We start from the raw sequence: 27686 nt of genomic DNA, 5'->3' as shown, positions 1-27686 counted from the left end.
TTTTCTGTACAAAGGGATTAAATTGGAATTGATAAGAGCGTGACGTAATCGTAGGACGTAATCACTTTTTCCCGATTTTTGATTTTTTATCCAAAAAAAAGGCTTGAAGGGTTAGTTTAGTTTGTTAAATACTAGAAATGAATAATTTTCTTAGAAAGTGAGCGAATTTGTCGATTTTTCGGACGGAGTGGTTTTCTGCCAGCAGCCTACATGCTTTTGACATTTGCCATGTTGATGGAAGTCAGTTAAACGTCAAGTCTTGTAGAAAATAAATAAGTTATTTGATATTTAATTAAAATGAATCGGAGTGAAGGGCTGGTGCAAAGACGAAACATAATACGTGACTCAGGTGAAGGTGTGAAAGAATCGCAGAACAATGAGAAGAAGCAGGAGCACGACGAAGACATAGACGAGGGCGATTCCAAAGAAACCCGATTAACTTTAATGGAAGAAGTATTATTATTAGGCTTAAAAGACAAAGAAGTAGGGCTTCGCCCCCCGTGTGCTCACCACACCTAACCGTGTCGTTTTTAAGGGTTACACATCGTTTTGGAACGACTGCATTTCGAGCGGTCTCCGGGGGTGTATTCTAATCGAGTTAGGTTTACGTGGACGTGTGGAACTCGAGCGGGCTGGTATGCGCCGAAAGGCGCTCCTCACCCGCAAACTTATCCTCAAAAACGACACACCTACCGGAGACGTCCTCCTAGATGAAGCTTTAAAACATCTCAAGGAAACAGATCCACCAGAAACGGTTCAAAGCTGGATTGAGTACCTCAGCGGTATGCTCCAAATGCCCCTTTCTGCCCCCAGGTTCACTTAATTGCGTGCTTTTAAGGCGAAACTTGGAACCCCCTCAAACTGCGCTACCAGCTGAAGAACGTGCGGGAACGCCTAGCGAAAAACCTCGTCGAGAAGGGGGTTCTCACAACGGAGAAGCAAAACTTTCTGCTGTTTGATATGACCACGCACCCTCTGACCGATAACGTCACCAAAAGCCGTTTAATAAAAAAGGTACGTTTTGATACAGCAGGTGGTAAAGGGTGCCCCGTTCTACTAAATAGTAGATCAAGTAGAACTTTAACGATAGGCAGGTAAAGTACTAAGAAGAGTATACGACTTACACTTGCGAATTATTCCCTAATTACATTGTCTTCATTTCTATTTTTTTGTTTTCGTTACGTTTTTACATAATTAAGTGTATTTATGTCCACAACTTTCAAAATCTTCACTTTTTTTAGTTAAGTTTTCTGGGTAGTCTATATCGTCGTATATAGAAAATATCATTTTTGCTTATAGTTTAAGTTTTTAAAATTTGTAAAAGCTTTGAAAGAGTGTAACTGAGGTAATTATGCAATACTCCTTCCCAAAGCTTTTATAAATTTTAAAATTGTAAGATATAAGCACAAATGTATGTTTCTGAGAAAAAACTTATTCTTCACCTTTTCTTTATTTTTTCCTATTTATTGAATAGTTTATTGTATTTATTTACACTCTCTGGTGTAAATTATATTCGACACCGATTGTGCATAACAAATATTTGGAAAATACTAGTCTCTAATTCGACTGCCTTGAACTAAAATGCAGTATCTGCTTTTAATCTTTCAGTAGACCAAAAAATACTTATTTAACCGGCCTCTTTGAATGACTAACTCTTTACTCATATTGTTTAACTTAAAAATATCGTTTTTTTAGGACAGTTTAAGACGTGAGTATTAAATTATCTAAAACAACGTGATATTAAAGTATAAGTGGATATTGAGGTATTTAAAATATGCAGGATTTGTCGAGCACGACGGCGTAGCCGGAGTGCTCGTAAAAGAGTTATACATGAATACTTTACGTTAGTTTTTTTATTGGTACACTTTGAAATCATAAATATTGATATTACAAATATTGAAAATAATGTAATGTGAGATCAGTTTACCTTTCGTTGCCATGGAATTGATTATCATTTTAATAAAAAATGTTAAAAAAGTTAGTATTTATTTTCACTTTTCTTGGGTTATTATGTTATTAATGTTGCCATGGACACTTTAAGAAACGTGCTGCTGTGTGCTTTAAATAAGCAAAATAGATTGCCAATAATAAACTAAAAGTTCGATTAAAAGTTATATTATTGTATAAATGTATTCTTTTTTACACCTATATGAGTTATTTTTACGTAAACAAATGGACTACGATTGACTGTCTCTAAGACATTTTGTAGATACGGTGTTTTACCTTGGGAAAAGGAATGTTTTATTACAGTTAGTGTTTATTCATTTAGAAAAAGAATTGCTAATAAGTATTTAAATGAACCTAAGCGTAAAAATAATGCTAAATATGTAAAAAACTCATCAAAAAATTTTTTGGGTACTGTGTTTTTACTTGGAATTGATTTGGTCCCATTCCCATTTTTCAACTAAAGGCCAGGATATTGATAAATTAATTACAATTGTTAATTATTTACAAATTATTAAATAATGTATATATTATTGTAATGTCACAAAATTACGTATGTATGAATTTTAGCTTGTTAATATGTTAGTTCCTGTGGGAAAAAAGGGTTTGGTTTCGTCTTAAAAAATCCTAACAGAATTAACTAACTTATTAAACTAAATAGCACGGAGGTTACGTATGTATGCAAAATTTCAGCTGGTTCGGCAGCAAAGCAAGTTAACTATTGTTTGCCCTTTAGAGATCGGGAAATACTTTGTTATTTTGAATTTAAGCAAAGTGTGTCTGAATTTCTGGCGGAGGGCTTGGGGTAAAAAACCGCTTTTTCAGATCCAGGATGCCGTACTTACGAAGTGGGTGAACGACCCCCAGCGCATGGACAAGCGGATGTTGGCGTTGATTTTCCTGGCCCATGCTAGTGACGTTCTGGAGAACGCTTTTGCGCCCCTAAATGACGACGACTACGAATTGGCAATAAAGCGAGTACGAGAGTTACTTGACTTGGACTTTGAGCAAGAATCAGTCAAACCAAACACTTCGGAGGTACTGTGGGCCGTTTTCGCCGCTTTCACGAAATGAAAATAAACTGTTTTTGCTACTAAATTTTAACTATAAATAAATTACGTTGAAATATTGAAGTTATCAGTTTTGTATTTAATGTGATGTTAGTTTGTACATTGGAAATTTTTTCTATGTGGAGTACACAGGCTAGACTAGGATAATCAGTTTCAGTGGTAATACACAGGGTGTTTAGCTTCGTTGATGTTTAGAGGCTTCGGACATCAGGAAACTATGTACTCCAACTTTTATTTGTACATAACTTCGAACTAAATGTATTGTTCATGTATGTCAAATATTACCTAATTATTATTATTTTATAAATTATAATTCTACTCTCATTGCAGGAGTTAGCCTTAATTTGTATTAAAATATTCCCATTTTCTTTATAAAAATAAAGTTGTATCAATATTTATAACTCCGACTTTTATTTACCTTTTCTTATCGCAGAACCGCAGTTAATTGCCAAAGCATGCCAACGTTGATAATAAAAAGTGGCGTCCGAGTGGGTGTAGATAATCACATTCATGGAATTATCAACTTCCGGTGCATCGCTATCTTGCGAGAATGCGAGAAACAAAGAGTAATTATAATCAAAGACGATTGGTAAATGAACAAATAAATCATCTGCTGTCGCCTTATTGGTCATGCTTAGCCAATCACACGTCGGATTTTTATGCCTCTTCTTTTGTTTTTTTGCACGACTAGGCAACCAATAATTATCGAGCAATGACTTTCATTGCTATCTAGCATCTTTCCGACACCGTAACACCAATCTAGCGATGATATCCTGCTTAATTGGCTTAATAATTCGGTTCTCAGGATGAAAAAACTTCCGCTGGGTCACGGTGGTCAGAGACAAAGCACTCGGACTATTTCCACTTAATTAGCGAGATTTACGGGTGCCTATTTAATTGATTGTTTTGCACTCACGGAAAACTACTTTGAATTAAAAATGGACGAGATTAGGTTGTAGAGGCCGAACGTTCACTTCGCCTTTGTTCGGATTTTTCGCAAGATTTTAATTGCAAATTCGGGATTATAATGAAATTAGTTTGCGAATATTTTATCAATTATCACCCACACCGAATTCGGAAAGGTGAAGCCGTCTTTGTTCATGCAAAACAGATGGTTTGAAAGGTGGCGGCAAGGCCTTTAATAGCCCTCCGGAGTTTGCCGGTTGACTGAAACCAGTTACATCGGATGTTGAGGAAATGAGTCCACGTTTCTTTTCCAACTTTTTATTAGCAACTAATCAAATCTGGTATAACTGGACTAATTACCGGGAATTTGACGCCGCTAACGGTTGACGGCGAGTAAAATATTGCGTTGTTTCGTGTCCGGTGACCGGAAACGGCGAGGAGTAGGGCTGGGACCCGATGGGGGCTTACCTGGGCCCAGAAATCATTTTACAGATCAGTAAATTAGACCCGTTTTCCCACCTCTTCACTTGCCAAGACGATTCGTAAACCGAACAGCATGTAAGCAATTTACCGTGTCAATTTCCATGGGTCGGTTGTTCTCTTCTGTAGTTAGAAGCAGGTCTCTGTGGTGTGCTGTTCTTACCTGTACCTTGATTTAAAACTGAACTTCAAAGTTGAATGGCCTAGGATGTACATCGCTATTTAACTGTATATTGCTAGTGCAGTGGAGTGATGTTGAGTTATATTTTAATAACGATGATTAATTGATTTTATTTATTACGAGTTGAGGATTATTTTCACGGCCACTCCAGGTAAGACAATGATACTTTCATTCGGTGTGTGCGAGCACACACGCAAAAATTCATTGTTTAACACATCGGAGGCGGGTCAACTCACACTAGAACAATCATCAAACTCACTCAATTAATAATTTCGTTCCGTTTGTGCTTGAAATTAATCATTTTTTGTTTGGTGAATTGTAAGTTTCGGTTTTGGTGGTCACAGCTGCTCTGTTTGAAAACCACTTCCGTGGTTTGTGTTTCCCACCGGAATTTTTCCTAATTTTTAAGTTTCAATCGTTTGAAAATTGTGGCACGATTCGGCTGGGCTTAATTGAATTATGCAAAAGTGGCTCGTAACTGAGCTTCTTGGAGACAGTCATTAATGAAATGATTGAAATGGGAAACATTTTTGAATTCGTAAAACGCCAGGCCGGGAAAAATTGCTTATTTCTCAAGATGGTATTTCGAGTGTTGTTTAAACGTATTATTAGGATCATGAAGATTAATTACGATATTGTAAAACCCGAAAGAGTTTCGAGACTAGTGGACTAAAATTATTTTGTAGCTCGGGGCCGAAAATAATTAATGCATAGCAATTTCGTGACTATATGGCCGCCTATTTCAACCTGCATCCTGAGAAGGTTTTGGGAGAAGAATGTGGGGCGATGTCGGGTGGAAAGCATCATTTTTTATCTCCGATAATCTAATATTGTTCACGTCGAAACTCTTTAATGTGTGTAACGGATGTAGGTGGCATCATTCAAATTCCAACAAAAATTTCGATAAAATAAACAAATTAACGAGGTATATTGTAATCAGTGCACGTTAACATGACTGTTGTACGCATACGAAATTTATTCAAATAACTCGCGTGTGGTTATTTTCAGTGAGGATTATTTTTATTGTCTGGTTAATAAGCTGCGTAATTTGTTAAGACTGTGGTGTCCACCCTCGTAAGTCACTGAACTCGATTATCACCTACTCACAACTACATCCCATTGTCAAGAAAGAGTGGCAAATATAATGGCCCTTAATATATCAGAATAAGAGTTGTCTTTGTTTGGTAAAAAATCGCGCCAAAATAAGACAGCGGCCAATTCTTCACAAGATTATATCCATTAGCGCATCCATTAATTGCTTATCGACTTATGTTATATTTCAGGTTTTTACTTAGTATGGACTGTATTTGTTCGAAACCGAGAGTAATCCACTGCAAAATAATTCTTTTGGATGAACAAGAGCTAATTCACGAGATCGAAGTGAGTATGACCGTTTTGGTCACTGTTGTTACATCATCGTGAGTCAGTGACACGTCTGTAGTTTTATTTTCAATAATTTTCAGCTCGCCGATGAAACAATATTGCGTGATAAAATGTTTGGGCGCGGCTTAACAATTAATGCCTAACAGATTTAAGAAAATTTCTCAAAGTAGTAATTTGGTGTCTAGACACACGTAATTATTCCTGCCCTCGATCCCGCTTTGCGGTTGAAAAATATTCAAAACCGTACAGACGTTTTCATGATTATATACCATTGCACAAAATTATGAATTCGACTTGAACTCAAGGCTTCGCGAACAATCAACTTTCGACCATCCACTAATTGATTATATTTATCGGTTTAGAGAAATCTTTTTATTCATTGTTCGCGATTTCACACTTTCTTTTTCTAGGATTCTTGCACCGGACAAGCTTTACTCGACGTCGTTTTTCGCAATTTAAATCTACTCGAAACGGCCTATTTCGGCTTGCGATATTTAGACCAAACCGGACAAACTGTAAGTCTTTTTAATTGACAAATTCTATTCAAAGCGTTTGTCCCAACCAGCACTGGCTCGACCCAGCCAAAACTCTAAGCAAACAAATTAAAGGACCTGATCCTTTCACTTTCTATTTTGGAGTCAAATTTTACGCCGCCGATCCCTGCAAACTCCTCGAAGAAATCACAAGGTAAGTTAAATTACCGCCGTTAACTTAATTAAACCATTCATTTTATGGCTTGTTATACCCACACTTACAGTCTCATTAAGCAACTATGCCACCAAACTAGACCACTCACACGAGAAAAAATATTTTGCCGCATCCCCCGCACATATTATCAAACCCTTTTCGCACTAAAAATAATTTAAAATTAAATTGTAACACATCTGCCCACGTTCGAGCAAAACAATTAAAATTTTGCGAAAAAACGGAAAAATCAAATAGAATTGCGAAAGCTTTCAGCTTTGTGCTGCTCATATTTTGATTCTGTTAAAACGTCCGAACGATTTTGATCCTCTAACCAGCGTAATTAGAAAGCACAAATAATTGGAACACCGGAAACTTCAAGCTTGACAATTGACTAATTATACGTTAAAGTGAAATTATTTAAGTTTTAAAAAATTTAAGCTCTGCACTTACGATAGCACTCATTATCGTCATTAAATAATAATTTAACGATTCTCACATCCTCTTCGCCTTAACCATAAATTTAACACAAATGTGTCTACTTTTTGCCTTAAATATGTATCTTCCGTTTGATTTTTTGTCATTTCGTTGCGATTCAAGTGTGTCTAATTAATGATTAATTGGGGACCGGTTAACTGTGATTGAAAATTTCAGATATCAGTTTTTTTTGCAAGTGAAGCAGGACATTTTGCAAGAGCGCTTGCTGGTGCCCTTTGAGTTGGCGGCCGAGTTGGGGGCGTATGTGGTGCAATGTGAGTAGTTCGAGGTTGGAATAATTGTGGTGATTGATGAATTTTAGCGGAGCTTGGTGACTATGACCCCCGGCGTCACAGCAAAGGCTACGTATCGGAATTTCGTTTCCTGCCTAATCAGAGCATAGATCTTGAAACGCGAATTGCTGAAATTCATAAAACTCTAGTGTAAGTCGATTGTCGCTGAGATAAGGGAATAAGTAACAATCCCGATTGGGTTTTAGAGGTCAGTTACCATCCGTAGCGGAACTAAACTACCTCGAAAAGGTGAAATGGCTGGAGATGTACGGCGTTGATCTGCACCCCGTTCTGGTAAAGTCAAATAAAATGAGATAATTCGTTCGATTTTGAGTGGTGCATGCAGGGGGAGGACAGTGTGGAGTATTTCCTGGGATTAACGCCGAGCGGGATAATCGTGCTGAGGAACAAAACAACGGTGGGCAATTATTACTGGCCAAGGATTACAAAAATTTATTTCAAAGGCCGATATTTCATGTTAAGAGTCATCGATAAAAACGTTAGTAAATTTATCTGTGCAATCCCACATAAACCCAGCATTGAGCGTTTCAGAACGATGAAAGCACGTACGGATTTGAAACACCATCAAAATCGGGATGCAAACATCTCTGGAAATGTTGCGTCGAACACCACGCCTTTTTCAGGCTGGTTCAGGTGACCCCAACTACGCCCGACATTTTCGCACTGGGTTCAAGGTTCAGATACAGGTAAATTACCCGAATTTTTTTCGCCCAACTAAATCGGTGCATTAGCGGCCGGACGGAGAAGCAAGCCGTCAGAGACGCCCAGATGAAGGTGCGGACCCCCCCGGCCTTCTCCAGGACACCTTCGCGACGATACCAAAGACGAGTTATTGAGGGAATAGCTGAACGTAAACGCGAATTCCAACTCATTCTTTTATGGTAATTCTGTTTTTACAGACTTGCCAACTGATGAAACTTACGGACGATCTCAATATCAACCACAGCCACAGGAAACCAAGTTTATTTCCGTGCCTCAGCCCGCACAAAAGTAAGTCTCGGAGCCACTCGAACAAAAAGTAATTTTTACAGTTTTGGAGGTTCACACCCGTCTTTCAATGCAAATTCCGACGAGACGAAGCGAGCAGACTCGCCCAGGAGCATCAAAAGTGCCCCCTGGTCGCAGCCGCATTCCAAAGGACTTTACAATAATTCCGTCCCGATCAGCCCGCGATCGGTGCGGTCGGCGGGACCCAGGTACAGGTCCTCCTCACTCGATAGCCAAAGTTCCAACGATTCGCGCTCTTGCAAAAAGTAATTCTCTTATTTAAAAAGCTGCAATCGTAAAGTCGCTTTTTAGACGCAAACATCGGAGTAAATTAACTTCAGACAATGAGAGTGAATTGTCGAAAAGCTCCAATCGATCACACAGGAAACACAGGAGACGCAGATCCAAAAGTCGACGCGACTCGGAGTCAGAGCCCGAGTCCGAGCGGAAATACTCCAGCAAATTAAGGTTTGGCAAAAACTTTTTTCGCTAAAATTGAAAAACCTTTATTACCCAATATTTCATTTTTTGGAAACTTCAATCACACACTTTACTATTTTTTTCTTCCCTTGGAGCAAAAAGGGCGTAATTTATGGCTTTTAGTGGGATTGAGGGAAAAATCGCATTGCAAAATTTTGAAAATGTTTTTCTTTGCTGTTTGCATTTATTATTAGCACTTACCTCATCAAGTAAAAGAGCAAAAGTGAGTAATTTCTACTCACTGTTTTATGTAAAATCCATTTGAAACGCATTTGGTTCTATCGCATTTGTTTAAATTCAGTGGGTTTTAATAAAATTTTTATAATATCTATCAACTATGTTACAAAGTCTCTGACAAAAATCATACCAGGTAATAGTTAATATTTTAGAGGATTAGAGAAGCAAATTTTTTGTGGAAATAACAGATTTAAATTGAAAATCCATTAAAATAAATGAAAAATGGCGAGAAATCACCAATCATCTAAGGTAAAAATTACAATCATTGTTTCTGTTTTTTTCAAGCGTTTTAGCACGTCGTTCAGCCAACGAAACCAGAAAAGCATTTATTTCGTCAAATTGAATTACAAATTCACCGAGTTGTGTCGAAAGTGCTGTTTGTTTTGCTTATTTTTTGTGCTTAAATTGGAACAAAAAGTTTCTACACTATGTCAAACATTTTATTATTTTTCCCTTTTTTGACGTGGTTTAGCCAGAGACGCAATTATGTTAGAAAATTTCGTCGAAAATATGTCGAAAAATCAAAATGGCATTTACTTTTCCCTTCTTCAGGCGTTTTATCGCGTTTTGTAGAAACGCAGTAATTTCGCAAATTGGCTCAAAAAAACAGCGATAATTCACTAAACTGCAATGAGAAATACATTATTTTGGTACATTTCAGTCAGAAACGCAGCTATTTGGTAAAATTTTCAAAATTTGTATAAAAATGGAGGAGACATTTGTACTTTTCACGAGTGTTTCAGTATATTACTGAAATAAAACGCAGTTTTTGCTAAATTTTGCTAGACGGGTTTGAAAAATCAATAAATTTAATGGTGTATTTCATTATTTTACCATTTTTGCGTTTTTTAGAATGTTTTTCATCCAAAATTATTCAGTGAAAATTACCTCAAAATCTTGAAACTGGATCAGAATATGTCATTATTTCGACGTTATACTTGTTTTTTTTTGTTCAAAATAGCAATTATTTTCAAAAATTTGATAAAACAAACCGAAAAGTCACCAAAATGGGTTTGAAAAGTTGTTGGTTTTTCAGCTAGAAAATAGATTATTTCTTCCAAAAATACAAAAAAATTATGAAATTGGGTCGAAAGTGGTGAATTTTTTACTTTTCGAGCAGTCAGGCACGCATGTGAAAAAAAATCAATAAATTGACTAGAAAATGATATGATTTCAACATTTTTGCATTTCATTATTAACACGTTTTTAATCCAAAAAACCAATTATTAAGCATAGTTTTCTCAAAAATTATCTAAAAAATTCACCGAATTGGACCGGAAATTGCGTTATATTTAAAAAGTTTTTCGTCCAAAAACGCATTTAGTTTGCGAAATCTCGGTAAAAATAAACTGAAAAGTTACTAAATTGGGTCTGAAATTTTGTTGGTTTTGCTTTTTTCGAGCGATCATGCACATTTTTCATCTATAAAATAAATTATTTCACGCAGTTTTCCAAAAAATACCAAAAAATTATGACATTGGATCGAAAATGGTGTAATTTTTGTCTTTTCGAACAGTCAGGAACGCATTTAAAGAAAAATCATTAAACTGGATGAAAAATGATATAATTTCAATTTTTTTTCCATTATATTATCATTTTTTTAATCCAGAAACGCAATTATTAAGCATAATTTTCTCAAAAATTACCTAAAAAAATTATCAAATTGAACCGGAAGCAACGTTATATTTGGAAAGTTTTTTGTCCAAAAACGCAATTAATTTGCGAAATTTCGATAAAAATAATCTGCCAAGTTACCAAAATGGGTCTGAAATGTTGGTGGTTTTGCTTTTTGCGAGCGATCAGCTTGAAAATAGATTATTTCACGCAATTTGTTCCAAAAATACCAACAGATTGTTAAATTGGATCAAAAATGGTGTAGTTTTTGATTTTTAGAACAGTCAGGCACGCATTTGAATAAAAATCAGTAAATTGGATAAAAAATTATATGCTTTCAACATTTTTGCGTTATATATTAACACGTTTTCAATCCAGAAACAAAATTATTAAGCAACGTTTTCTGAAAAATTACCTAAAAAATTCCTGGAACTGGATCGGAAATAACATTATATTTTGAAAGTTTTTTGCCAAAAAACGGAATCAGTTTGCGCAATTTCGACAAAAATATACCGAAAAATTGCGGAATTGGGTCGAAAATGTTAGTTATACATTTTCGGCGAAATAATCGATTTTTACCTCAAAAAATACCAAAGAAATCGTTGTATTGGATTGAAAAAACAACTCATCTTTTTGCGAGATTTCGTGAAACCTGAAAGATAATTCGTTAAATTAAGTCAACACTAAGATTTTTTCTTAGCTTTCGAGCCCGAAAATGATTATTTGCAAAAATTTTATTATTATTATTATTATTCTTTACGAATGAAAGTTCGAAAGAAACGCTCGAAATCAGTGAAAAAAATCCGTTTCGTTGAAATGAGTCATTCGAGGGAAGGGCATAATAAAGTTAAAATGACAAAATATTCTGATTTGTTTAAAAGACTTGTATTCAATTGGGTGGAGCCAGCCCGAAACCCAATCTGAGTCATGCCCTTTCAATACGTTCAACCAATAAAAAGTCACCGATAATGCATAGGCAAAAAATTTCAAAGCGAGTTTATTGGTCGGTTATCGTAAACAGGTTTTAAGATGGTGTCGAGGGCTAAATTGTTGATATTTGGGCCAGTGAGAGTTAAAAAAGCATAAATTTTGTGAATTTAGGCAAGTGGACCACCAGTACGAGTTGGTGAATTCGGACTACCAGTGGCGCGAGGTCCAGAAAAAATTGTACAACGAAAGCACCGGCAACAGTATTCAGCAGGCGAATGTGATAAGCAGTCGTCGTTCGTGTCAGCAAATTTACGACGGCAAAAATGAGTGCGAGATGATTTATCCGAATAAAGTGCGTAAACACCGCAAACACCGATCGCGCTCCCGCTCTCCGTCCGAGCCCAAGTCCTGGCTTTCCGACGAATTGAAAAAGCATTTAGAATTCGATCTTATCGATACTACGGGTATGTCCGACTCTCAGCTGAAGGAAATTCCTTATACGGTAGTCCAAACGAATAAACCTAAACAGATCAAGCTGAAACCACAATGGAATAAGAGGTAGGAAAGCCCGAGCGTTTCATTTTCCTTACCCGAAAAATTACAGCATTCACGACGATAAAAAATGCAACACTCCGCCTCCGCCATACTCACCTCACATCACGGAAACGCATAGAATACGAAATGTTTGCCTAGGTCATTATAATTTAAACGAAGATTTATCGCCACAATTGACTTATAACGGAAATGATAACAGCGCGGACGCGGTTCTGCCAAGGTGAACGATCGCCATTTAGGGCCGCGCTTTGACCATCTTTTCCAGGATGTTTAGCTCGCTGGAAGTGGCCGATTTTCCGAATAATTTCAGCCACCACCCCAAGAGCTACAATCCCGGGCTTGAGCGGCGACAGGAAAACTCCGATCACCTAGGAATAAGTCATGAACACACGGATTCGGGGCTCGGGACCGAGCAGGACTGCATCTACAACAGCGAAAAGTATTTTTCCCGACTCTTGAAACACCAACTCAATCACTGTTGCAGGTCCAACGAACGGAACGGATTTAACAACGTCGAGGATTATTTACTAGTGAGTATTTTTGCTACTTTGGTTGAGTGTTGGATCCGTTCTTTAACAACTCAATCAATGGTTTTAAAATCGACACTATTGGAAGGTTTCAGGTCCAGAGAGATTATCAAATGTTACTGAACACAATGCGTTACCACAAGCAAATTCAGAAGGAGGCGGCGCCAGTGAAGCTACTGCAGCGGTAGATTTGTCGGAAATGAGCACCGAGCTGTAACTCATACTCTAGCGATCCAAATAATTTCATGTAATTTTATTATGACATTAAATTATAATATCACCGGGCGTTTTTTGTTGCGAGACCCGAATAATGATCTCTTTAATCTGCACAATTTCCATCCAAGGGCTGCTCTAATGTGAGCGCAGGGCTGGAACGATTTTATCCGATTTTCTTCGCCGATTTACGGGACAAGCCTTCTGCTTTGTTTATTCTGAATTAGGCCCGGCATTCGCCGAAAAATCCGCGTTTAATTATTAAAGCAGCGGCCCCAACTTGTTGAACTGTTATTGTTAGCAATGCAAATGGTTCAAGGTGTATACATGGTTGTATACCTGGGCGTTGCCGGGTTTAACTACCCACACAAGAATTTTACGGCGAGCTTACTGTTACGGCCCTGACTCTGGCTTTAAGGCGACATAAAAAATCAGCTATATTATTTTTTACACGCGGAACTTGCAAAATTGGTTTTTAATCTCGTTGCGAAGCAGGTGCCGCAAACAAGCTTAGAAATTCAAATGTGCCCCAACTTTCGAATTGTGCAAAAGCTGGCCAATTGTTTATTTCCGGATCTTGTGGAATGGTTTACGCATAGCTCGGGGACAGGCGTATAATCATGCATAAATAAAAATATTGACACAGGCAGACAACGCTTAAATCGATATAAACAAGATTAGTCGGGTTTAATAATCGCCGGTGTGCCCCCATCTCTATGGCGAAGATTTTGAATTTTTATGGTATGCAAATGGTGGAGTTAGCATTTGGTGTCATTTCTGGCGTTTAGTGCGCCGGGCTCGGGGGCTGGGGGGGCGCCCTTCCGGGGGCGGTTTCGGCCCCGGTGAAAAAAGCGTTCTTTGTGAAAATTTGCCATTTCTGAAGAAGGAGAGCAAAGTTTTGGAATATTTAGCACAAACGCCCATGAATAACAGGTGAGCGCATGCGCAGGGGGCACAGTCGGGCCAGGGTGGGGTGTACGGCTAGCTTCAGTTTTTGAACAAGTCTAATAACGCGGTTGTTGTGTTGAAGGGTGTTTCGTTGCTGGGTAAAGTTGGTGATACCGGTATTGTGTTCAATTCTAAGTAATACTGGCCAAATGGTAGAGACTGGGCGACTGAAACCGGGGCTATAGCTGAGTTTGGACCGCCAGCAGAGTGCACGTCGAAGCTTAGAGCGATATTGTGGACGGGACTGATCCTAACCTAAATAGTTTCCACAGATGCAGTGAAGTTCAGACCAGTATGTTGTCCACCTAGAGCTCCGGTCGTGGATGAGACAAGTGCACGGCGGTTGTGAGACACCCGTGTCGTGATTTCGGGTCCGAACTGTGGATGTAACCTTAAAGTGTAATGTGTGTAAGTGGGTTGCACTGAGTTTCACTTCCTATGGGAAATGGACACTATATAGGTAAATGGAGTGTAATTGCATTAACTAAGTGCTATCGTCAAATCGCCAGGCTATGTAAAGTGCGGGGCACATTTGTTGGTGCTGCTGGTCACCAGCTGCATTCCGTGACTTGGTCCAGACTGAACCCAGCATCCGTTTACTTGCAATTCCGTAATATTTTGGCCGTATTTATCGATTTCCCCCGTCACGACACTTTACTCGTCCCATTCACCAAACCGAAACTGTCTTACGTCCTCAAATGGACCATCTCGCGCAAAACGGTCCGATTGACACATCCGTGTGATTAAATTCTTAAAGATTGTAAACATATGTTTCATTTAACCGGAGTCCCCTCCCCTGGATTGTACTATTCACCGGCAAATGTGACTGTACTCATTCTTTGTCATTCATCCAAGTACACTCCCGGCAACAACCAACCCACTGTGGACCCGGTTACCCTATGACAGATGCAATCATCACTTTTCCTTACATTTCACACATTTCCAAACACACCTCTGTTGTTTTCATTGCATTAGCGCGCGTTGCCCAAATCCATTTTTGGCCAAACTACACAAATAATCAATTAAATTGTTGCATTGCATTTAGCCGGCAGAAATTGCTATTTGGACTGGCGGGCCAAATGCAACATTTTTCTTCCACACGAAATGCTACACCGAAAGCCATTTAACGACCAAATCATGGGGAAAAACAATCCTACATTTTTAATCAGCCTCAAAAACACGAAAACTGTTTCGGCTTTCGAAAATTACCAGGGCGTTTTTTCGTAAGATATAACTGGAATTATCGCTTATGACCGTTGTGGCTACGGTTTTAACGAAAAACAAACCAAATTTAAGAAAACACATGACTGAGATATTGAACAGAGAATTCTAATGTACGCTAACCTGTAAACACAACAAAGTATTTGGACAAGAACGACATTCCAGCTTGCATGAAGGATTTGCATGCGTTGCTGTGTTTTGACTTTTGTTATTATGTTTAAACCAAAAACGAAAAAGTAATACCTATCTACAATGTAAACAATAAAGGTTGGTAAAAGTCCGGGGAATCTCATGCAATAACGCTAACACTGGTCAACATGTTTTTTTTTAATATCTAGTACGTCTTTTTTATGCCAAATTGGCTATCACGTCAGGCCTCGGAAAACAATCATTAGGCAAATATTTGTATAAAAATATATTAAATTTCACTGTATGTGCGCGTAATTTCTTTATTACTACGAGTAAAAACGAAGAATCATGTTAAGTGACATATTTAAACCTGTTTAAGACGCTGGTTAAACTAAAAGGGCATTGCTATGCCGTTTGCTAAACCTATGGTTTGGCGTGCACAAAAGAACCATTCAAGAAATTATTAATTGTAACTTTTGTTTCACCAAAACCTTTCAAAATGTTCTGACAAGATCAGAAAAAGGAAAACTTTTTAAATAAGCGCAACAATGTACATGGATTAATATAATTAATTTACTTAGTTTTTATTGTTATTGTTTTATTGTTATTATCTTTCATTTAAAAAATAATTTTGATATATACAGTGAAACCTCCCATAACGGACACCTCTTCACAACGGACAATTAAAGGTTTTTTATCGGTGTCCGTTGTTGAGAGGTTTTACTGTAATTTATATTATAAACAAATTTTGTTGTCCACTGCAATTAGTTCTGATTGTAGAGGTTTTGCTGTATTTTTTATTTAGCACATAAAGAGCGCTATTTGCTTAATGTTGGTTATCTTTTTTTCGTCTTACGTATGTGTTTTTGATATATATTTTAAACCAATATACACGTAATATCGTTTTTTTATAGTTTGGCTTTTTCGTTTTCAATTCGCGTTTGTTATAACCATCTAATTTCACAATGCTAAGTGTAGAAAAGAAGACGGTTTTTGAAAGATATAAAGTATATATTTCTACTGTGTTATAAACTTATACATATCGTTCGATTTAAGCTGGATCGTAATAATTATGTCTACTGTAGTCAAATATAAGTTAGTTACACAGTACAATGAAGCTTCTTATGTGATAACCCAGTAACCATTAAACTTAATCCAGAGTTTTTTGGATTTTTTTTACCTTCTATAACATCAAAAATTAAATAAAATAAAAATGTTAGCGAAAATTACACGGAGAGTTTTTTTCTTCTGATCTTGTCTTATTTTATCAGAAGTGATTGTATTTAAAAATATTTACGAAATAAGTCAACAACAGTATAACTGTATTTTATTTTTTTATAACTTTTTTATTTAATTTTTGTAATTATCAGAACGCATTTTTTTGGAAAATTACCGCTAACAAAGACATGAATTTTATGCGTTACTTTAAACTCACGTCTAGATGTGCTTTGCAGTTTAATGCAGAAAACGAAACACTGTGCAGACTTGAAAACATGAATGGTAGATAATGTACGAAATTCGATTATTTAATTTGAGAACCTTTGAAATATGAAATTATTTGGAATGACTTGTGCCAAAATTGCGCCGGGCGTGGAAGTTCTGAAAAAGTCTTTATGATTTCGGGCTAGACAAAATGGAGGTATTTTGAGCGTGTGTCGTTTTCCAAATTTGGGCTGAGTGGGGAGATAGTGGTGCTTAACTGGAACTGGAATTTCCATTAGCGCGTCGCAAAAATTTACTTGCAAATAAGAATTTATCCAAGCCAAACCCAAACATCTTTCTCGTTGAGTTGCAAAATAATTCGTTTGAGATGCAAGTGAAACGCTTTGTGCGGCAATGGGCCTTTTAAATGACATTGTCACGTGTGTCATGATTTTAAAAATGAATTTTCGTTGAACCTGGTCACGTATTCTTTTATTTGGGCACAGTGACCTCAAAAGTGACTAAGAATTTTATATTTGAAGAATTTCAACCGGTTGATTGGAATATGACCATATGGAGGTGCAGTCTAGCAGTTTAGGTCGAAAATGGCCGTAATGAGTTGCAGTTGCACTGAGCGAAGTGGAGGGTGGTGAAATCAAAACCACATTTCGAAAGTAGACCGAGATGGGCATGTCTGTGAAACGTCTTTATAAAGTCGTGACAATGTTGCGATTGAAAGTTGCTGTTTAAACACACTGATCAATAAATATTGCGCAATTAAAATGGTTTTTCTGTTTGATGATCCGACATAGTTGAGCGTGTGAGCGAATTACGTTCTCAACTAAATTCTCAATCGTTGGTGGTTCTACTACTGACGTTACTATAAACAAATCCACATCAGAGAAACTACTAATAAGGTTATCGCAGGTATCGGAAATCGACGATGTTGTTATTAACTTAACATCAACGATGAGTTTCATTTAGCAGCAATATTGTCGTATCCGTAATAGCTCGAGTGAATTTTTCCGTGAATACGTCGAAAAAATGTCCCACTTTTCGACGAATAAAACAGCAGTCACGAGTTAAATTCAACTGACTCAAGCTGGATTTAAACAAAGAACAATGATTTTATTCGTGTCGTATCGAATGAAATGAAAGTTTTTCAGTTTATCGCACATTTGAAATAAATTTTTCAAAATCGCGTTTCCCGATGTAAACTATGTGCAATTTCTGTTTATTCCAGTTGAGTGAACTCTCGAGACTTGCGTCTAGCAGTTCCTATTTAAACTCCAGTAATTGCACAAATGTTTTATTTTTATTTGATTGATCGGAAAAAATTGAAACGGTTAGCTGCATTGTTGACATGAATTAACTCCAAATGACGTGTGACGACTGAAATATAATTTTAATGAAAACGTTAATATGAAAGGCCGGGAAGAAACTCTATCAATTTTTCAGTGGGGCAATTTAAAGATTTGACTCTGCGCCTCCTTCGTGGTGCGAACAGTTTTTATTATTAAGTAGACAATCATGGAGCGAGTAAATATATAACGAGGACTTTCGCAAGACACACGAAAATTATTAATTATATAATTGATTGGGAGATAACCTTGATTGAGGACCGGTGAAACTAATTAATGCAATTTCGTTATCGATATATCCGTGCTTGTGTAACACAATTAAGTTTCTTTTGTGGGCGACGAAAAATAATTTCCATCCGAGAGACACTTTCTCTAAATAAATTACCCAACCTAATCGGATAAAAAATTGACACTTTTGGCAGGAACGAAAAAACAAATCGATTGGACGACCTTGCCAATGACTAAAACAACTTCTTTGGAACTAATTTCAATGCGGAGAGGGACGGATTTTGTGACTCACCTTGTATAGCTATTAATTATTCTCCGGTTTACAATAACATTCTTTGAATGCCTTATCATATATATCAATAATTCAGTGATGAATTGTCTTATGACAGTCTTTGCTATTTTGTTGCCGAGCATTCGGACAAGTTGGAACTTGTAAATTAAATGACTGACTTCCTTTCAGTTTCAATTACTGCTATTTAATAAAAGCCATGTAAATTTTATGAATGATGGCGCAGCGTTAATATGTTGCTATATTTAAAGTCAAGATATTTCAAATGGGCATTTAATTTAATTTAGTTTGGAGGCTTCATTAATAACACTCAGATCAGAACGATCAATCAAAGTATGATGTAGGTAGATCTAGCGACAGGTATTATTAAATAGCCATTTTTAAGGGCTACTGGTCTACATGGCCTGCGGACCCGCCATTCAACTGCCCCACAAATTTTACTATCATCTCCCTCGGCTAACTACTTTTATCAGCACTTCACTGAAAAAGTAGTGGTTTCTACCCATTATTTATCCCGTTTTATTATCATTTTCGTGTATTAGAAGACCAAATTTGTAGCGGAATCTAATCAATTTTAATAAACGAAAAACAAGTTTTTTGGCGTGCATGAAATATTGTAATATTAAGATTGAATTTTTTGTCCTGGAATTCTATAACGGGATCTTCCACAACGCATAATGGGTGTTAAGAAAATTGTGGCCTATCCTTCGGATTTTTAAAAAGTACTTATTTTGTTTCTGTTATCAATTATCGTAGAATTAAATAAATCAGCGAGTAGTTAACTAGCATTTTATGTTAAAACTAACCATTGCTGTGATCTTTTTTATAATTTATTTCTTTTAGATGATGACTTCATAATTAGCGTTTTAATGAGTTTGAATAAACAAAACAGTACGGCATAGAACGAAAAATCGAAGCAAATGGTTTTCAAATTAAGATTCAAATAAGGCATTAGCTATTTTGATTTTTTTGGAAGGGAGAGTGCTAATAAAATGCAGAGAACAGCTAAAAAGTTTACGAACTGTGCGATTTTTTCAAAATCTGTCTAACGGCGCAATAGCCTGTCGCGACCGTGTTCTGGTGGCGCAAATAATGCAAATGTGATCAATGTTTTTGGTTGAGTTGTTAAAAGTATGTCGATTAGCATTCGCTCGTGTCGCTAATGTGTGTTGTATGTTCCAGGTCCCATGCCTTGAAGTTCCTGGAGAGCTGGTGCCGCTATGAAGCGGCCGCTTTTTACATTATTTGTGGCTGTGGCCGCTGCCACAGCATTGACAGCAGCCGCCTCATCGAGCAACGACATTATCAAAACTTTCACCGATCCAAATGTACAAGCATTCAACCATCTTGTGGTGGATAAAAATACAGGGCGTGTATATATCGGCGCTGTGAACCGTTTATATCAATTATCACCCGATCTAGACTTAGTAATATCAGAAAAAACGGGACCAGAGATGGATTCAGATGACTGTTCGGTGCTCGAATGTACATCTGCTTTTAGTAAAAAATTAACCGATAACGTAAACAAGGCCCTCGTGATCGACTACACGACGTCGCGGCTCATCTCCTGCGGCAGCCTGTTCCAGGGGATTTGCTCGGTTCGGAACCTGGACAACATCGCCGAAGGGGTGCGGGTGGTCCGCGAGGCCGTCGTGGCGAACAACGCGACGGCGTCAACGGTCGCGTTCATCGCCCCAGGGCCGCCCAACCCCCCGGTCTCGCAAGTGATGTACGTGGGGGTGACGTTCACGTTGGGGTCGCCTTACCGGTCCGAGGTGCCCGCCGTCAGCAGCCGGTCGCTGGACAAGGACAAAATGTTCACGATCGCGCAAACGGCGGTCACCACTGGCACGCGAATGTTCGTCAATTCGCTCGCTCGCGAACGATATCCGATAACGTACGTCTACGGATTCGCCTCGGAAGGGTTCAGCTACTTTCTGACCACTCAGATGAGGCACACCGGCTCGAACCAGTTCATAAGCAAGCTAGTGCGCGTTTGCCACGACGATGAGAACTACTACTCCTACACGGAGATTCCCATCGACTGCATCAGCGACTCGCAAGGCGGCCGCAAGTACAACCTGGTGCAGGCCGCCTACGTGGGCAAGGCGGGCTCAGACCTGGCCTCGGATTTGGGGATTACGGCCCAGGACGACGTCCTCTTCGGGGTGTTCAGTGAAGGAGACCCGCCGAGTTCCAACAAACCCTCCGATTTGTCGGCTCTCTGCGTCTATCCGCTGAAAGCCATCAGGAGGAAGTTTATGCAGAACATCAAGCACTGCTTCAGTGGCAAAGGCCAACGGGGCCTGGATTTCATCTCGCCAAGTCTTCAGTGTGTCTCCACGGTGAGTATTTAAACTGTTAAAACCGTCGTGCGAAAAATCTTATCATTTGGCTTTACAGTCGTACTTGAAATTATTTGATATTCTATATTACGTATATTTACAATTTTCTTCTTGCACCTGTCACTTTTTTCATTCATTTTCGTTTAGAACTTTTTCGTTATCAAACTTGCACACTCTGGCAAACATGTTCTAACGTCTCTCTTTCTTCTCCACATAATCTGCATATTCTTTCCCAATCTCTCTCCTAAAATTCGTTCTGCCTTTCTTCATTTCCACATCTAAATCTGGCTATGATTTTCTTATCTTTACTCATCATCTTACTTAAGTATTTGGAGAGTTCTTCGTCAATAAGTGGGGCATATTTTGCGTTATACCTAGATTCTTTTATGTATGTTATTCTTTCCTGCCTATCTATGTGTGCCTATCTGTTTCAGTTTATCTTCCATTGTTCTTTTCATTTCACACCTTTTAATTTCTAACTCCTCTTCTCATAGGAGTTTTTGCGTTTTGTGTATCTAACATTTTCATTTGCTTTTTTGATTTCTGCTCAACACTGTTACAGAATTCTGAATTTACGCCGCTCTCTTTCTTGATTCCACTTTAATTTTTTTCGCTTACTTCTTCTTATTTCTATCCCCACACTTTTTCTCCATACATGACAATGCTGTTTACCAAGCTATTAAACAGCGTCATTCTTCTCTTGAAATTTTTACCAAATTTACGTTTTCTCAAGCTCCGCACACTTCCTAAACCTTATTTACTTTTTTGTTGCTTCTTTTATATGGGCTGTGTCTGACATCTTGCTATTTATTTATAACCCAAATACTTCAACTCTTTCACCTGGTCTATATTTTTCCTTCCCATTTCTATTCATTTTTTTCCTTTCTACTTTTTTTTCCAAACATTATTATTTTTGTTTTATCTACATTTACTTCTGATCTTTTGCTTCTTACGTATCTTTTCATTATTTTTGTTTCCTTCATCTCGCTCTTGCTCTTTGGTACAATCATCAAGTCGTTGTAAATGCCAGGGACCACACTTTCTCTCTGCTTATAACTATTCCACCAACCTGTACCTTCCCTAAAACCTCAAGTATGTCCCTAGGTATGCTAAGAATAATGCAGGGCTTAACGGACTACCTTTCCTTACGCCTTTGGTAGTCCAAAAACTTGTCCTATAAAAAAATTAAGAACACTGATTAGGCACGAACCAAAAAACTCGAAAATCTTTGAACCGGATGGTATTTCTGTGTTTTAAAAGAAGCTTTAGCGAGGACATGTTCGGGACGTACCAACTGTGGGAGTTAAAACGCTACTTGGTCCATTATTTTGAGTAGAACAAAGCACTTTTTAGCATCTGCTGTAGAAAAACGTAAAATGCGATTTGGTTGTTTTGGCTTTGGTGCGAAAAGTTTGTCCAGCAGCCGGACAGTGCGGGCATTTCGTGCGGGACCAAGGCTCTTAGAATCGGGACTGTCCCGAGTTTTTCGGGACGTATGGTCACCGTATATATATTACGTATACACATCTGCGATTTGCGCACCCCCATGGCGGCGAAGCGGCACTGCCGCTCCCGGTATTGATCGGCCGTCGCCGGGACCTCGCTATGCTAGACCCTGACTGACGTCTCCTACCAAACGCTAAATTCTTACTATTCCTTCACCTTCGTCCTTCGATCATTCATCTCTTTATCAAACCAGACATATTCCAAAACCACTGTTGCTCCACCTAATCACCCTCTCGATCCAAACAGACAAACCGACCGAAACTAACCCCACAGCCGGAAAAATAACACTACCCTTTTCAAGATTTGAATTATTTTTTTTGATGAATCCTCTCGCCTATGTACACATAATACAATATTTGAAATGTAACGCCGGGAGGGTGTGTTTCCAAGTGCTTTTCTAAAATCAGGTTTTCCCCAACTTTATGAATTCAAAGTTGTACGAGATAATGTATAGTCCAATTGTTCATATGAGTTTACATTTAAATGGTCTGGAATGAGTAAGTTCATATATATTTAAATCAAAAATTATCCAACAGTCCGTGGCTGGAAAGTGCTGAATATTATACCGATCTCTTTTGTTAATTATTTCGATTGACTGCTTAAAATATAAACTTCCACTCGGGTTGAATCCGAGTAAGCATGACTGACAGTCGGTTTGATCTTTCGATTTCATTTAATGCTCTCGTTTGTTATAATATATTGTTGATTCGAGCAAAATCGTAAAAATTTCGATTTTCAAGGGTTATAGTTCAAGTTTAGTGCCGCATCAATCATGCCTTTTTTCGCACAGGTTGTTTCAACTAATACTTCGAAGGAAATAACTGCAGGCGGATTCTGCGTAATAAAAATTAAACAGATATTAAAATAAGAAACAAGTTGTAATTTTTTCTGAACTAGCGGCCCTTGAAGTGGACAATGTCTGCTCTGCCTTCCTTGCGCGAGGCTGAGCCCGGGTGTATCGAGGTGGTGTAAATTTTAATACCTGGCTGTAAGTTTGGCAGCAGTTGTGTAGGAGGGAAACACGTGATTTTTAATGTTGGGGAAACGTAAATGGTGTTTTTGGAAGTTTTTGCAACACGTCGAGCTCAAATATCAAGTGGAGAGAAATATTATCAACATCCGGTGTTAGAGAACAAAAATGAAAAATCATATTTTAGAGTATCCTCCCCTTCTTAGTGTATCAATATTAGCGTAGTAAATAACGCGATAGTGTCGTCTATATGCGGAGTATTCATAAATTCTGAAAGCGAGTCTTATTAGAATTGCTTATTTTAATTTATAGTAAAATAGTCGAAAACCAGGCGAACTGAAGCTTTCAGCGTATAATTTATGATTTGAGCTTCGTAACACATGTGTTGGGGTTGATGCAAATGAGTTATTAGGACCAACAGAAGATAATATTCGGTTGTTGGTAACTTAACGTGAAGTCATCTTAAATTAGCATATTAGATAGTTCCGGTGATAGTTCTGCTCCTGAATCGTAATTGTTGTTTGAAATTGATAAATCGTCGCGAAAGTAGAAGAAGACAATGTGTTGGTGACATTTTGCACAAAATGTATTTTATATATTCGAGTAAAAGCTTTAAACACGACCGGCCCTAGCGTAGTAGATGTCATTAAGGAGTGTTGCCTGTTTCTTTGATGATATATGGAGCTGTCAGTGGCCAAATAATAGAATTGTATCGTATATATACGATTGTCATTTCGTTTTCGATCTTAAGTCCATTACCGTATTGGCTAAAGCGAAATGTTGTTTTATCAGTCTGAATAATTATCGGTTTTTCAAACACTTCCTGCATCGTCGACCGTAACCACGCGAGATTCTGATGTTTATCGAGAACACAAGCGAATTATTTTATTATTCATATGGTTCCAGTTTTTGCTTTTAAACGTGGAATTTTCGATTAGTGCTTGAATAGGAGCGAGATTTAATATTATTGTGTTAGATATTGGCTTCGTGTTGAGTCAAGAGTCTTAGTTGGGTGTGGCAGTTCTCTTCTGGGAATAAACTAAATCTCCATATTGATTTCGATACGTACTGATTATACTTTTCGTTATCCCATCATCAGAAAACATGTACCTGTTGCGCATCAATTCATATTTATCCTTTCTGCTCTTCCTGCATTTACCTAAATTTCAAGATCGGAAAATAATTTTCATAACGGTTCGATCTATTGTCGACGGATTTCTAACGCTTTTTACTCACGTACGACGACGATTCCATCATGATTTGCTTTTCTACGTACGTATGGAAGTTTATAAAGCTCCTGTCATTGCCACGCCGCTTTGTTTTAATCTTCTTTGTTCAGAATTAAGAACCTCGCTCTGGATGTTCGCACTAAACTAGCGAATTGCTTCAATGGAAGTATCTACAACTTTGTAAACCCCATTCTCATCTTCTAACATTCCGAACACACATCACTTATCCTCCTTATTAATACCATCTTAGACCGATTATTTATTCGCCATTTCTATTGACCTCTGCAAAAGACTACAAGAACGTGTTCTACCACATGTGACATACCATTCAAGGACGGTCTTTGCTTTATTCGAGCACTGACTTTCAGTTTTATAACGGAGAGGCCACAAAAGTTGACCGTTAAAATAACTTAACATAAATAAACGCATTTGCATTTCTTTGCCATTTTATTTTTCCAATTTTCTTGATGTATGTGACAAGTTGGGTGAATCATCGAAGTGAAACAGCCACATTTTTCACGTCCCTATTTCCAGTTAATAATTGAAACTGAAATGAGAATGCAAGGAGAAGGTGGAAAATCGAAAAGTCAGCGCAAAATAGAATTTTATAAATAAATTGCGCATTTAATTGGAATGCTCGTATTTAGCTGCTGTTTCATCTTATCACGCTTTTGTTCTTTCATACCTTGGTGAGGCACAATTGCATGAGTATTAAGTGCAATTTTCTAGGGAGTCAAGGGTAAATAAAATGTGAGAAATTAGTTCCGGTCAAGGGTTAGTGCGGTGTTTTTATTCAGTTTGACATATACACGTGTAAAATAAGTGCCACATCACTCTGTAAAAGTGAGAGTGATGTCATTGTAAAACCAGCATTGTTATGTTGTATAACTTTAAACAATCGTCAGTTTTCTTCATTTCCGCTGAATCGGAAGTGCGAAAACGTCACAGCACGTTTAGAAAGTCCATGATCTACTTATTCCGTTTCTCAAGCCTCCAAAAATAACACAGCCTTGAAAAAGTTTCTGATTCACGGTTTACGGAAGTGCATAAAAACCGACTTTAATTAAGATGAATCGTTTTAATAATTCCAGTGATCACATTACTCCAATTGTTGCAAACGATATCATTTTCCGCGTGTCAACGACCGGCTATTTTCACCGTTTTCCGAGATTTCTCGCTTTAACACGATTAAAACGTCCGCATTCATTTCAAGTTTGCGGTTGGGGGTTGCGGTGGCCTCTCTCTAAAAAACCATCAACACCCACTGTCATAAGATGCAGTCCACGCGACTTACTAATCGAAATTTCAGCTCGGATTTTCACAAAACGGGCTTCCCAGGGATTTCCCAATCCCTAACTGACGTTAACCCAGAAGGATTAATGCTCCCATTGCTAGTATTGCTTAGTAAATTTTGTATCGAGATTAATATGTTTGTATCTTCTATATACCCTAGATTTGTGAAATAGACAGCTCAAATCTTGCTTTGAAGTTACATCCTTTCTCTATATCATATTACAGAGAAAGTCACTTGTGATGAAAAATATTATTACGCCCCCGTACACCCACAAGACGATTTCCTAACTGCTTAACCAAGGCAAATTGCGCTTATTTCATATAAACATCCATTTTGTCGTCACAGAATTCATAAATAATGGCCGTGAAATTTTTACTCTCAACAAGTTATTACGACTAATTAAAACATAATCAACCGTGGCCAATCCATTCCCAACTGGATTTTTGCATATAATCATTTCTGAGAACGCGCGACTTTGCAACATTCAATTACATTTAGCACAATTGTGCCCATTTTGTTTGGCCACAAGTTACAATGTTTATAATCTTGCTTGAACGTATGTATCATTATTTATTTAGTTCGTCACTGTGCAAAGTACTGCTTCTCAAAACAATTACTTTTTGATTTAACGATAAATATTTACGTTCATTGTCACAAAGTTATAAAGTCAGGCGTTTGGTGGAAATTGGATTTAAAAATTAGTTCTTGTGTTTGCCTTTAATTTGTTTTTGGAAATGTGTCGGTTTTGGGCCGCCATTATTCGGTGATGCGATAAAATTTGTTTGTGTACTCGTAAAACAGCAGTTTTAGGCTAATGTAGCGTTTATGTCAAATTTGAAATAAACATATTTTTAAACTGCACTTTTCGGGTTTGTGTAAACATTTTCCAACTGTTTAGATAGCATCACAAATGACAAAATTCGTTGATGTTCATTAATTTTTGTTTGTCGGGATATCGTAAAAGTTGTTTATGTTATTAAATAAAGCAACTGGTTGATGAATTAAATATAGAGTAAATATGGGCGTCTCAGTGTGTTTATGTTAAGAGTTTGTGAAAAGTAGAGCAGACAAGGGAATAATGATTGTCTTCTAAAGAGATAAAATTAACTAGATGCCTGGCCTGATTAATGTATATTTCAATAACAATAGTCTTGCGACTAGATTAATTATCATGTTAATGAAACGAACAGTGTGAAACAATAAAAGTTTGAGAATAAGATTGCAAGTGAACATTGTAACAACAAAATGGTGTTAATTTAGAGAGATTGTAATGGTGTGCGTTGTTAAACACGGGCGTTAAATTTCTTCGAATAGTTTTATTTTTTGTGGCTTGTAACGGTGATGTTGAACTCAATTCGTGGACAATACTTTAGTTATAAGTTACAACACTGGCTGAGAACAGGATGAGTTCGTGGACCGCATGTTTGTAGATGATCAACAAGCTTTCATGTTTCCTAGTTCATGAATCAATATTATTCTCTAGATTTCACAGTTAGCCGTGTTGCCAGATGCAGTTTGAGCTAAAATATTTCGGACACTGTGACAAATTCGTTTTCATTAAAACGACTTTGAACAATAGAATCGGATCGGTTAATGGAAATTTGTGTTTGGAAAGTCGGGAAACGTCGAACCACTTAATATCTGCCAAATTAGAAAAGGAAGTCTATTTTTAAAAATCGCCTAGGCTAAATAAGTCTTTCGTTTAGCAGGAAACAAACCGATGCAGAGTTCGTCACGTTCATCGAACGTAACGCACTACTTT

At 37.6% G+C, this 27686-nt stretch overlaps 3 protein-coding genes across 7 annotated transcripts in view; all 3 read left to right on the top strand.

Annotated features, from left to right (window-relative positions):
• The first annotated feature begins 297 nt into the window (after positions 1-297).
• sau (sauron) lies at positions 298-3415 on the top strand. Its single transcript, XM_965313.5, has 4 exons — positions 298-483; positions 536-782; positions 839-1014; positions 2770-3415. The coding sequence occupies exons 1-4, from the start codon at positions 298-300 to the stop codon at positions 3016-3018; spliced, it is 858 nt and encodes a 285-aa protein (XP_970406.1). The 3' UTR covers positions 3019-3415.
• An 847-nt stretch (positions 3416-4262) lies between these two features.
• LOC659041 (uncharacterized protein) lies at positions 4263-13050 on the top strand. Of its 5 annotated transcripts, none has more exons than XM_015979810.2 (20): positions 4917-5218; positions 5268-5506; positions 5590-5655; positions 5865-5961; positions 6375-6479; positions 6530-6651; positions 7303-7400; positions 7448-7568; positions 7625-7712; positions 7765-7917; positions 7971-8125; positions 8171-8289; positions 8339-8429; positions 8471-8692; positions 8739-8894; positions 11859-12245; positions 12292-12462; positions 12508-12681; positions 12727-12772; positions 12865-13050. In XM_015979810.2, exons 2-20 carry the CDS (start codon positions 5358-5360, stop codon positions 12955-12957), a joined length of 2613 nt encoding a protein of 870 aa, XP_015835296.2. In that variant the 5' UTR covers positions 4917-5218; positions 5268-5357; the 3' UTR covers positions 12958-13050. The 5 variants fall into 5 exon arrangements, with proteins under 5 accessions (XP_015835298.1, XP_015835302.1, XP_015835296.2 ...); XM_064359285.1 differs by having other exon boundaries at positions 12858-13050; XM_064359286.1 differs by having other exon boundaries at positions 4917-5506; positions 12858-13050.
• A 903-nt stretch (positions 13051-13953) lies between these two features.
• PlexA (Plexin A) overlaps positions 13954-27686 on the top strand; it is a 56461-nt gene continuing 42728 nt past the window's right edge. Inside the window, exons 1-2 of the mRNA XM_008200845.2 lie at positions 13954-14390; positions 19763-20925. Of these exons, the coding sequence (XP_008199067.1) occupies positions 19801-20925 (1125 nt within the window). The 5' untranslated portion in view covers positions 13954-14390; positions 19763-19800. The remainder of the gene's footprint in view (positions 14391-19762; positions 20926-27686) is intronic.

The sequence above is a fragment of the Tribolium castaneum genome, chromosome 10 (genome assembly GCF_031307605.1).
Source record: "Tribolium castaneum strain GA2 chromosome 10, icTriCast1.1, whole genome shotgun sequence".
NCBI classification, from domain to species: Eukaryota; Metazoa; Arthropoda; class Insecta; order Coleoptera; family Tenebrionidae; genus Tribolium; species Tribolium castaneum.
This window is presented reverse-complemented; position numbering and strand designations above follow the sequence as displayed.

Excerpts from the sequence above, each read along its gene's own strand:
- sau (XM_965313.5), top strand. The coding sequence starts at position 298 with ATGAATCGGAGTGAAGGGCTGGTGCAAAGACGAAACATAATACGTGAC. Across the intron at positions 783-838 it reads CTGGATTGAGTACCTCAGCG|GCGAAACTTGGAACCCCCTC; the intron begins GTATGCTCCAAA and ends CGTGCTTTTAAG. Across the intron at positions 1,015-2,769 it reads AAAGCCGTTTAATAAAAAAG|ATCCAGGATGCCGTACTTAC; the intron begins GTACGTTTTGAT and ends CCGCTTTTTCAG.
- LOC659041 (XM_064359285.1), top strand. The coding sequence starts at position 5,358 with ATGTGGGGCGATGTCGGGTGGAAAGCATCATTTTTTATCTCCGATAAT. Across the intron at positions 5,507-5,589 it reads AAAATAAACAAATTAACGAG|TGAGGATTATTTTTATTGTC; the intron begins GTATATTGTAAT and ends GGTTATTTTCAG. Across the intron at positions 6,480-6,529 it reads TAGACCAAACCGGACAAACT|CACTGGCTCGACCCAGCCAA; the intron begins GTAAGTCTTTTT and ends TGTCCCAACCAG.